Below are 11,306 nucleotides of genomic sequence, written 5' to 3'. Positions count from 1 at the left end.
GTAAAGTTAAAGAATTTTGTAGTTCATACGGAGCGACTCTGCCTTGCCATATTAACGGGAAAATATTATTCCAGACGTGGGGGGATGGCTGACCCCCCAATGACCGCATAGAGCAGCCCGTATTTGGGGCAATTGGATGAGCCCGCAGGAGAGCTATCGCGGGGCCTTGATATAGCGAGAGCTTCTTCAACATTGTTCTCCCATATTGCCTTAGCATAAAGACAAACATGGCTCCCAAAACGCTCATTGCGCCGTCAATCCTGTCGGCTGACTTTGCACAGCTCGGTGCAGAGTGCGCCCGCACCATAGAGCAGGGTGCCGATTGGCTGCACGTTGATATCATGTTAGTTGTGATGCAGATACCCGACGTCGAATCACAGCACCATTATCTGTGTTTTGCCAAGGTCCAGGCTGACAGCAAGTATACAGGGACGGCCATTTCGTACCAAACATCACATTCGGAGCCCCTGTTGTGGCAAAGGTCCGGCCGCACGTCGAGAAGCCGGCCCAGCCCGCCGGTCGTGGGACATTCGACTGCCACATGATGATTGCAGAGGTACATCAGATCCTCGTTCCGCATTGACTTATACACAAGCTACTCTCCCTGGAAAGAATGGGAATTTTATTGGCTTTTAAGCTGACAATTTACGTCAAACCAATAGCCTAAGAAATGGGTCAAGGAATTCAAGAACGCCGGCTGTGACCTCTACTGCTTCCATTACGAGGCTGCCTTTTCCTCTGCCGCAGAGTCTCCCGAGCAAACGACCGATAAGAAGACCAACCCCAAGGAGCTGATCCGATATATCCACGAACAGGGATTGCTTGCAGGCATTGCCATTAAGCCTGACACATCCGTCGATGTGCTTTGGGATATTCTCGAGACCTCGGATCCCAAGGAAAGACCTGATGTAAGCTCTGTGGCGCACAACTCTGTTATACGGCCTGCTATAGGCTAAAATGTAGCGACTGAAAGCTAACGTATTTGGCAATGAAGATGGTTCTAGTCATGACGGTTTACCCCGGCTTTGGAGGACAGAAATTCATGGCCTCGGAGCTGCCCAAGGTGCAGGAGCTGCGAAAGCGATACCCCGAACTGAACATTGAGGTTGACGGAGGACTCGGGCCCAGCACCATTGACCAGGCCGCCGATGCGGGAGCCAATGTCATTGTTGCAGGCAGCGCCGTCTTTGGAGCCAAGGACCCGGCCGAGGTCATTTCGCTGCTACGGAGGTCCGTCGATACCAAGGGAGGCAAGTTGTAAGCGAGGAGAGAGTTGGATATAGAAGATTAAATAGCTGCATGAAATAGAAATAGCGATTGCTTCCCCATGTTTAAGCCGTCGACAACATCTCAGTCGTGCATGTCTCGGCTATTTTACACGTGAACTTAGGCGTATCGAAACAATGTCTCGAGTCCCAATGGATAGAACTGCCTACCAACTACTACCTACGTCAAGTGTGTAGAAGCGATCTTGTGTGGGTACCGAAATCGGCCAATGGCCAGCCACACTTGACCCATGGGAAGAGCCAATCCGCAGTTCTGGTGCTGAGTCATAGGCAAAATGGCAACGTCCTTCTCCATTGAGTCTCTTGCTGTGACGCAGATGCGGAATAGTGTGGGTGGTTCAACATTTATCCCATATATCAACCGACATAAGAATTGACTCTGCATCGCTCTTCATTCCTTTCATTCCATTTCACTGCATCAGTGCCTGCGCTTAGACTCATCTTGTTTTCATCTTTTATCAATCTTCACACCCCCGCCAATCAAAATCCTTCGCAATGGCCTCAAGCGCAGGCACAGGCCAAGAAGGCCTTCCACCAGTCAACCTCAAGCCCTTGTTGACCAAGCTCTGGCCGACTGACAATGAAGTCACTCCCGATGAGATCGCAGAGGCAATCTCCCACTTCTTCACAAACCAGGTGACCGAGGCTCAAACGGCGTCTCTCCTCATGGCGCTTCACTTCACCAAGCTCGACTTCAAGGCCGATGTCCTGGAGCGCTGCGCCTATGTCATGCGAAAGGCTGCAGCACCGATCCCGGTCAAGGAGCTCCAGAGTGTCATCCAGGCGCGGGGAAGAAAAGAGGGCACGTATCAAGGCGGCCTGGTAAGATTTTTACAATTCCGATCAAATATTATTAGTTGGGAGACATTGAGTCCTATATACTTGAAGAAAAAAAATTATGTTCTAACTATTTTCAAACGCAGTGCGATATTGTCGGCACTGGAGGTGATTCCCACGACACCTTCAATGTCAGCACAACTTCCTCCATTCTTGCCTCGTCGCTGCTTCTGGTTTCCAAGCACGGCAACAAGGCCAGCACGTCAAAATCGGGCAGTGCTGACATGGTCAACTGCATGAAGCCTCGGCCGCCCATTATCAGCGCCGTCAAGCCCGATACCCTGGTCAAGGTCTACTCCAACACAAACTACAGCTTCCTCTTTGCGCCAGTTTTCCACACCGGCATGCGCTATGTGGCGCCTATCCGAAAGCAGCTCCCCTGGAGGACAATCTTCAACAACCTAGGTCCATTGGCTAATCCAGTCGAGGACGTGCTAGAAGCTCGGGTCATCGGCGTCGGAAGACGGGATCTTGGTCCAGCCTTTGCTGAAGCCTTGAGAGTTGCTGGATGCAAAAAGGCACTGATTGTCTGCGGAGAGGAGGAGTTGGACGAAATTAGCTGTGCAGGCAATTCGCTGTGCTGGATGTTGAAAGAGAAATCCCCTGGAGGCGAATCCGAAGTCGAACATTTCAAAGTCCACCCCAATGACTTTGGCATCACCCCCCACGCCCTAAAAGACGTGTCTTCTGGAAAGGAGCCAGAGGAGAATGCCGAGATTCTGGCTCGCATATTGCAAAACCAACTTCCCCTGGATGATCCGGTGGTCGAATTCGTGTTAATCAATACTGCGGCCCTTCTTGTGGCATCTGGCATCTGTGAGGCGGATACCAGCGACATGGGCCATGGCGATGATGGGAATGTCATTAAAGAACGAGGCCCTGGCGGCCAACGTTGGAAGGAGGGTGTACGAAGAGCCAAGTGGGCCATCAGAAGTGGTGAGGCCTGGAGACAGTGGCAAGCATTTGTCGAGGTTACCAACGAGATTGGTGCCTGAGTGCTCTGCAGGACAGGGCGAGAAAAGCTTTCTTTTTTTCCATAGAATCTCATTGGCTTGAATATGTGTGTAAAACCAAGAGAAAATATCCGTTCATGTCCTATGACTCGATAACGATTGTTTTAAGAGGCCGTCCACGAATGTTGTAGTTGATGAGGAGAGCGTGTGTCTCGTTGAGGAGAGCGTGTGTCTCGTCTAACATCATACTTCATGGGCAGCGATCTATTAGATTTGACTGAAACAACTGAATTTGGCCGACTCATGGGTGGTTCTGAACGCCGGTCGAGCTCAGACGTGATAAGGCTGAGGTGGGCTCGAGTGGGAGGACCATTGGTCAGACGATATTCTCCGTGGGAGCCGTTGGAGCCGGTAGAATCCTTTCGCTCGGGAGCTATAGCTGGATGAAGGTCGAGCGAGAGGGATTGGTTCTCGTGTAGCCTCGCTTCCCACTCCTTCCAGTCAGCCTTGAGGCCGATCAACGATTCTTCATCCCGCGATTCCTCATCTCGCGACGGAGGAGGGTGCGACTCCTGAGTTTCCGGAGTGGTTTCTGCAACAGCTGCTGCAGTGGTTTCTGTAGGTGTTTCTGTGGCGGCTTCCGTAATGGCTTCTTCCAACGGATGAGAGACCGGACGGTATAAGAAATGAGATGCGGTGCGATCCAGCGGATGAGGCGCGGTATACACCGAGCTTGAGTCCATCATCAGAGTATTCAACGTCATCATAGAGCTTCGCGTCGCCAGCGATTTCCGAATCATGGCCTGCCTCTGGGCATCGTCCACCTCGGAAACGGTCGACATGATGCTCTTCCTGTAAGACTCTCGGTTGTTGTTCGTGGTGGCAGTCGTGCTCCTCTTCCTCAGTTGGCTGTACTTTTGACCTTTGCGATGTCTAATCACCAGAAACACAATGACCCCGACAGTGCAAGTCACGCCGACGACAACGCCGACAATGATGTATATCATGGTTGTTTTCGGCAGCTCGCGCCGCGATAGCATCGTAGGCTTGTCCATGGCGACGGCCATCTGTAAGACCCGGACGATCAAGTTTTAGACAGCTGCGTACCTGGATTGGATGAAAGAGAGCACGAAGAGAGGCAAAATTTCCACAAAGTTCCGGAGCGCCGTATATATGAGTTACGCTCGCACCAACAGAGAGTTTATCAAAAAACGGGTCGCAATTCGTATCGTGGTGGTACCAGTAACTAACTGTAGCGCATTTCGCAAACGAGCCACATTCAAATTTACAGACCCCGTAACGCCATGGTCATGGTGTAACGCATGTCATTCCCAGCCTGCCGGCGGCTCTTCGATCGACGGATCGCCTTTGGGGGCCTTGCCTTGGGTGGGCGCCTGCTGCACAGCCCTCGAAAAAGAACGGGTTTATTATGTCAAAGAGTTCAGTTGCGTCTCGCGGGCGAGGCTGGCGGGAACACCTCCAGTTTTGAAGTAACAGAACGGGCAAGCATCTGCGAGCATTTGCGTCACTCAACGGTGAGACTAAACCGCTTTGTGCACTGGGTGATATTGGCATAGCAACAGCGCGCGACAGTATTAATAGAAACGGGACTGCCAGGGGGGATGGGAGGGCAAAGGGAAAAAAGACGCCAGGCCAGGCCACTACGGGGACAATTGCAGGTCCGGGCTAGAAGGGGGCGGATGCGACGTTTGACGGGCTTTTGCGCATCTTGATCATCCCACAGCCAAGTGGGGACGCCCTGAGTTGCTGAGCAGCAGGATGGATCCCTGTTGGTCTTTTCTCTGGGCTGCTCTGTGCTGCTGCTGCTGCTGCTGCTGCTGCTGAGAACTGAGAGAACTACGACGATATCAGTAAGCACTGCGGCCGGGGATGGTGGTTGCGAGAAGCCTGTTTGGGAATCGCCTCGAACTAGAAGAGCGAATAGCCGGCAGCCTGCGAGGCGTCCGTGTCACCAGAAGCGTCGAGCTTAGCCTCTGGGACAGGCCAAGCGTCACATCAGCAACGGCGGATGCAACACACTGTGTGGCCGTGCTCGCAGACAGGCTTGATTTGGAATGCCCCGGGCTAAAAGGCTTGCATATCATTGTGTTGGCCGACAGATATTGTTAATTTGGGGTCGAGATACCGTCGATAATGCAACTTGAAGTTAAAGAAAGAAGATGCCAAGAGGGCATTGAGGCCGGAAATCAATAGCTCAGGCTTTGTTTACTTCGCCTGGCGGCAATACTACATTGTACGAAGTACCTCGTATCACCAAGATGAGTTCCATCAAGGTCAATATTTCCTCTCTTGGCAACTGCGTTATCAACAAGAGTATTTGCTAGTCCACAAGCAGTTACAAGCAATTCATTGCAAAAGTGTGGATGTATATATGTAATCTTTAATAGATAAATGCTGTCAATTATCCCGTCTTATTGATCTTCACGCCGTTATACCAAGACGGCAGCTACTGTAGTGTAGCACTTAGGTCAGCCGTCAACTTTGGCATGGAAAGAAACAGGGTTTTGTCGATAGTTTGTCCGGCGCTTCGTATCGACACTAGCACCGGTAATTGATCATTACCACAGTTACCAGCTGCGCTAGCCTATTGATGCATTAATTTGTTCTGCAGTGATATTTCCCGTCTGCCATCCTATTTATTAACTCGGATGACTAACGTGAAACTCAATGGCTTCAATGACTTTCAATCGCTCTTCAGCCAGCAAAATCCCACTAAGCTGTATTCGCCCACTAATATGAGCCGAATCCAGCCGACCCCATGGGGGGGTTCGCTCAAAACAGCAGTAAACGGGCAATTGCCAGGCGAACAACTCCACCATTAGCCACTCACAGCCAGGTGTTCACGATTCATCCAAGGCGATACCGGCCGGTAAATGCAATCGACAACGCCTGATCGGTAGTTGACCTGTTTCTTCTCTCCTCTCTTCATCCTTTACCACTCTGATGATACGAGCCCTCCCCAAGACGCACCCACTATAACTACCTTATCACAATGTCCCAGATCCGGGGCAAGGCTGTTTCAGGCCTCGCCAGACTCTCTCGCTCCGGCTCTTCTCCAGCCCAATGGCTTAATGCAGCCTCACATGGCATCCGCCGTTACTCTGCGGCCGCCGTCAGCGGTGCTCCTTTGCCTCTGGAAGGTTATCGAGTGCTAGACATGACCCGAGTGCTGGCTGGTGTAAGTTGGCGTCTCACTCGTGTGTGCACTGCATGCATCTGCCTGGGTGCATATAAATAGATGCACCCACCAATGCCTAGGTAACCCCTGGCTAACCTGCCTCAGCCGTACTGCACTCAAATTCTCGGAGATCTTGGGTAAGCTTGTCCAACGTCACAGTCCGCCTCGTGCGGCTAAGCGAGTGGCATCCATGTTAATTTAACAAATTTCCAGTGCTGAAGTCATCAAAATCGAGCATCCAACGCGGGGAGACGACACCCGAGCATGGGGTCCTCCATATGCAAAGTACAAGCCGGAATCTGGAAGAGAAGGCCCGGGTGAATCTGCTTACTTTCTAGGGGTATGAGCCAACTTTTGACGATTTTAGACTGACAACTGCCGTGACCAATGGAAGCTAACCTTGTAAACTCTTCATCAATTTTTTTAGGCAAATCGCAACAAGAAATCTCTGGGACTATCATTCCAGCACCAGGGTGGAGTTGACATCCTGCATAAGCTAGCAGCAAAATGTGACATCCTGGTTGAAAACTACCTCCCAGGCACGCTGAAGAAGTACTCGATGGACTATGAGAGTCTACGAAAGATTAACCCTGGACTCATCTACGCCTCCATTACAGGCTATGGCCAGACAGGCCCTTATTCTAACCGTGCCGGTTACGACGTCATGGTCGAGGCTGAGTTTGGCCTCATGCACATCACAGGCTCGCGAGATGGCCCACCAGTCAAGGTGGGCGTGGCTGTTACTGATCTGACCACGGGACTCTACACCAGCAACAGCATCATGGCGGCACTCTTGTCAAGGGCCAAGACTGGCAAGGGCCAACATATTGATGTGGCGCTGAGTGATTGCCAAACGGCCACCTTGGCCAACATTGCAAGCAGCGCCCTGATAAGCGGCAAAAAGGACAGCGGCAGATGGGGCACTGCTCATCGTAAGTGAAGTGCATATTAGCAGATGTTAGATGTACATGTGCTAAACGCATTGCAGCTTCTATCGTCCCATACAGAGCATTCAAGACAAAGGACGGAGACATTCTCATTGGCGGTGGCAACGACCGGCTGTTTGGTGTCCTCTGTGACGGCATTGGCAAGCCGCACTGGAAAGATGATGCCAAGTTCAAAACAAATGCCGATAGAGTTGCGCACCGAAACGAACTAGAGGCCGAAATCGAAGCCATCACACAACAGAAAACAACACAAGAGTGGCTCGATGTATTTGAGGGCTCAGGAATGCCTTACGCCGCCATCAATGACGTCCAGGGGACGCTCAACCACAGCCACACCAAGGCCCGTGACATGGTCATTGAGATTGACCATGAATATTGCGGGCCAATCAAAATGGTCAACACGCCCGTCAAATGGTCAGAAACCCAGCCCATTGTCAGGACTCCTCCTCCGGTGCTGGGCCAGCATACAGATGAGATTCTTAGCGAGCATCTCGGGTTGAGTGAGTCGGATATCGCTGCACTCAAAGATCAAGGAGTGGTGCGATGAGATGCATGAAAATTTATGAGAACCATGAGTCATATAGGATTGCATTAGGCACCTTCTAGATTATGAGGAATGAATAAGACTCATTTCTAAAGAGAATTTTATGCTCTTTCCTTTGTTTGTTTGTTTAATGTTAACGAGCAAACAGTTGTGAGCACGGACGATATGAGTGAGACACTGTGTACAAGCCCGACTTCTTTAGGTGATGGGCATCATGTGATCCATCACATGACTCCTCCTTCTATCTTTTCCAGCCTCTCGCGCTTTCCGAAAATGGTCCCCCTTCTTGACATCGTAAGATGTTAATAAATCATCGCAAACATGGTTTGAAATCATTGGGGGAGTTTTTTTCTTTTTCTTTCTTCCATCTCATTGTTCAAATTTTCATGGGTCGTTATACGTACGGGTACACAGTTTCTCACGTCATCTTATAAGTGCAATGTCATGAGAACACCGATTCCCGCTTCACACGCAATAAGCCTGTCGCATCACACGGGCAATCCCTAAAATGGAACGCGAAATGGAGACGATAATGCCGATTAATTTACCAATTGGGCCAAATGATGAGGATGTCACAATGCGGGACTCACCAGCGGCCGCTGTTGTAGATCCCGAACCCATTGTCAATGCCGATACGGAGAAAGAATGTCCTCCAAGTTCATCACCACGGCCTTCGTACACGCCACAGTTTTCATCTGCGTCATGGATCCTTGATCTTATCAAAGATTACCAAGAGCCATCACGTTCAAGTTTATCGAATGAGTCAGAGGCGATTCCACAAATAGGCGATGAAAGCAAGGATGTTTCAAATAGACATGATGGCTCAAGCATACACGACACGATGACAATGCCTATATCGCCAACTCATCAGCCGTTAGATAGTGCGGCGAACATCATTGCGACATCTCAGCTTGTTGGAATGAAGAGGAAGCGAGAGCAGGATGAAGAAGCCGATGATTTCACTCAAAACACAATGTCGCTTCCCCTACCAGCTCCAGCACCAGCGTTAACGCCATCAGCAACACAAATACTGAGTTTTGTGCCATTGGGCACTGATATAAGGTGTTCTCAATGCGATGGAAGTTCATCGGGCTCAGATAATCCGTTCATTCCTTGCAGCAGTTGTTCAAGGTTATGGCACCAAGGGTGTGTGTCGTTAACGATAGAAGAGGGGGATACACAATGGGCTTCAAGATTCATGTGCCCTTCATGTTTGAGCATGAGTGGCAGCGATGTGATAAATCATCGCACGGGATTTTCTCAGCAGCAGAATGAAATAGAGAGACGGCGAGCAAAGAACTTGGCGGCTCTCCCAGATTATGTCGTTCCCGCCAAAGAAGAACTCGTTGGTTTTTGGCCAGGCCATGCATCAGACGCGGCAGTAAGTTTATGCTCACACATTATTGCCAAGAGACGTAAATAAAAGGAAACTAACTCAATATCTACAGTTGACAGAGTACTTTTATGGAAAGACCAAAACAGATGTATTAAATATTCTTTCATTTTGCGATCAGCTCAAGCCACAGTTATTAGTCGACATCATGGTCTCTGTCGCAAAGAAACACCCCGATCTGCCCATATTTGACTCTCCAAGTTGGAATGCCAAAGCTATGAGCGCCATTTCGGGCAGAGCAAAGCATTCACATCAGAGCTCTCGGTCTACCACGAAGCTACGACACGGACACACGGTGCTGGAATCCAGGGTGAAGCACAAACACAAGACTTCTAAAAAGACTATCAAGATAGCACAAATCCCCTTGGAAGAAGAATCACCGTTGATGGATTATGGAGATTCTCTTCCGCCCATGTGGCCCAAGGCTGGCGAGGGCTTATATGCAAAACTTTCTCCAGAGGATGAAGATCGGAAGTTCTTGTTGGATGAGAATGACGAGGAGGCGTTTAGTCATTTCGGAGTGGATAAATTTGGCAAGCAGATTGCGATTCCTGTAAGTGCTTGAACGAAAGGAGTTTATCACGGGTTCTTGGGTGTTTCCATGGGTAATTTAGCAGATTGTAATACCACCATCTTACAACATTGTAACAACACAGCAGTTTATCAAAGAGTCACTGCTCGGCATAATTATTATCGAAAAGCGGAACATTGATCATCAACAAGCAAAGAGAGAAGGGTGAAATCTACTAGATCGATTCTATTATTCAAAACTAACTATACATTATATTACCAGTTGCCTCTAAACTCTAGAATAGGATTGCTTCACTCATAAGCACCGTCTTGACATTGATCCAATTCGTCTTTTCCCCCGTCTACTAACACCGCGCTCTTTTATGCAAAAATACCCATATTCCTCCCCGCTCCAAAAGCAGGACTCTATCTACAAACACGCTTCTTCTGAAAGGAACTCGACAGTCAAACTCCTCCACTCACCACAACTTGCAGCTGCTAATTTAGCAAGTGAACTTGTACTCGGAAACGAGAGGAGTGTTGAGCTTGGTGCTGGTGCACAGCATCTCCTGGACATGGAGGGTGCTGACAACCTTGGTGGAGCTGACAGAGAGGACGGTGTCGGAGAGGATGGTGACACCGACGAGGCCAGAGATGCGGCCACCGAGAGCACCGACAACGTCGATGTAGTTGTGGCAGCCCTTGGTGCTGAAGGAGACGCAGTCGAACTGGCAGGTTCCGAGGCCGAGCAGGCAGGCGGTGGCCTTGAGCTGGGCGAAGAGGCCGGTGGTCAGAGAAGCCTCGACGTCGGCAGCGACAGCGACGAGACCGAAGGCGTTGGTGTTGAAGATGACGACGGCCTCAGCAAGGGTCTCGACGAAGAAACCGGCGAGAGCGGCAGAGGTGGCACGGAGGGTGGCGCTGATCTTGGAGGTCAGGGAGATGTCGAGCTCGACGTCCAGGTTGATGCCCAGGCCCAAGGCAGAGATCTCAGCCTCGATCTCGGCCTCGGCGCAGAAGGTGAAGGTCTCGACGGTGGCCTGGCACCAGGCGTGGGTGGCATCGTACTTTGTGAACTTGACGGGCGAGATGGCGCAGAAGGCGCTGAGGGCGACGGTCGAGCCCGAGGCGGAGCACTTGGGCATGGGCCAAGCGCCGACGAGGGCGGTGCCGGAGCAGGTCTTGCCGTCGTAGCTCTGGCCGGGCAGACACGAGCAGGCCTTTGTCCAGGGGCTGTAGGCCATGGGGGCAGGGCACTTGAAGCCGGCGGCGAGGCTGAGGGCGGCGTCGATGTCGGTGGCGGCCTCGGCGACGATCTTGTTGGCCAGCTGGACGTTGGAGGTGGTTGCCGAGCAGGCTGGGCCGGTGGCGGAGGCGGCCATGGCGATGGAGGCCAGAGAGGCGACGGTGGCGAGGAAATGCATTGTGAATGATATTATTGCTGTATGTGCTGTAAGGACTGACTTGGGTATGATTGGGGGGAGTCGAAAGGAATGACTGAAGCTGAAGAAGCTTTGGAGGGATCTAAGAGAGAGTGGTGGATGGGGATGAGAAAAAGAACGGGAATGGAAGATGATCAACAGTCTTTATATACGCAAGAGAATGTCATGACGATGCTCCTTTTCTTTCTTATTCAC

The 11,306-nt window shown here is 50.8% G+C and overlaps 6 protein-coding genes across 6 annotated transcripts; 4 read left to right on the top strand and 2 right to left on the bottom strand.

The window, feature by feature from the left end:
- The first annotated feature begins 81 nt into the window (after positions 1 to 81).
- V8C40DRAFT_254439 (ribulose-phosphate 3-epimerase RPE1) lies at positions 82 to 1,327 on the top strand. The gene is made up of 4 exons (XM_083217823.1): positions 82 to 343; positions 430 to 556; positions 663 to 908; positions 995 to 1,327. The coding sequence occupies exons 1-4, from the start codon at positions 228 to 230 to the stop codon at positions 1,259 to 1,261; spliced, it is 756 nt and encodes a 251-aa protein (XP_083069104.1). The 5' UTR covers positions 82 to 227; the 3' UTR covers positions 1,262 to 1,327.
- Positions 1,328 to 1,563: 236 nt separating this feature from the next.
- Positions 1,564 to 3,230, top strand: V8C40DRAFT_254437 (anthranilate phosphoribosyltransferase). The gene is made up of 2 exons (XM_083217822.1): positions 1,564 to 2,108; positions 2,210 to 3,230. The coding sequence occupies exons 1-2, from the start codon at positions 1,782 to 1,784 to the stop codon at positions 3,116 to 3,118; spliced, it is 1,236 nt and encodes a 411-aa protein (XP_083069103.1). The 5' UTR covers positions 1,564 to 1,781; the 3' UTR covers positions 3,119 to 3,230.
- A 10-nt stretch (positions 3,231 to 3,240) lies between these two features.
- Positions 3,241 to 4,131, bottom strand: V8C40DRAFT_269463 (uncharacterized protein; the record flags this gene model as incomplete). Its single annotated transcript, XM_083220086.1, has 1 exon — positions 3,241 to 4,131. One exon carries the CDS (start codon positions 4,129 to 4,131, stop codon positions 3,241 to 3,243), a length of 891 nt encoding a protein of 296 aa, XP_083069102.1.
- Positions 4,132 to 5,753: 1,622 nt separating this feature from the next.
- On the top strand, positions 5,754 to 7,865 carry V8C40DRAFT_254433 (CoA-transferase family III domain-containing protein). The gene is made up of 5 exons (XM_083217821.1): positions 5,754 to 6,275; positions 6,381 to 6,412; positions 6,489 to 6,615; positions 6,703 to 7,207; positions 7,264 to 7,865. The coding sequence occupies exons 1-5, from the start codon at positions 6,090 to 6,092 to the stop codon at positions 7,767 to 7,769; spliced, it is 1,356 nt and encodes a 451-aa protein (XP_083069101.1). The 5' UTR covers positions 5,754 to 6,089; the 3' UTR covers positions 7,770 to 7,865.
- Positions 7,866 to 8,057: 192 nt separating this feature from the next.
- Positions 8,058 to 9,888, top strand: V8C40DRAFT_83478 (PHD finger domain-containing protein). The gene is made up of 2 exons (XM_083223496.1): positions 8,058 to 9,147; positions 9,215 to 9,888. The coding sequence occupies exons 1-2, from the start codon at positions 8,275 to 8,277 to the stop codon at positions 9,722 to 9,724; spliced, it is 1,383 nt and encodes a 460-aa protein (XP_083069100.1). The 5' UTR covers positions 8,058 to 8,274; the 3' UTR covers positions 9,725 to 9,888.
- Positions 9,889 to 10,172: 284 nt separating this feature from the next.
- V8C40DRAFT_269460 (uncharacterized protein) lies at positions 10,173 to 11,093 on the bottom strand (the record flags this gene model as incomplete). The annotated part of the gene is made up of 1 exon (XM_083220085.1): positions 10,173 to 11,093. One exon carries the CDS (start codon positions 11,091 to 11,093, stop codon positions 10,173 to 10,175), a length of 921 nt encoding a protein of 306 aa, XP_083069099.1.
- Positions 11,094 to 11,306: the final 213 nt, after the last annotated feature.

Source organism: Trichoderma camerunense (genome assembly GCF_050948025.1).
Source record: "Trichoderma camerunense strain CBS 138272 chromosome Unknown V8C40scaffold_19, whole genome shotgun sequence".
Lineage (NCBI taxonomy): Eukaryota > Fungi > Ascomycota > Sordariomycetes > Hypocreales > Hypocreaceae > Trichoderma > Trichoderma camerunense.
Note: the sequence above shows the minus strand (reverse complement) of the source record. Positions and strands in the feature narration are given on the sequence as shown.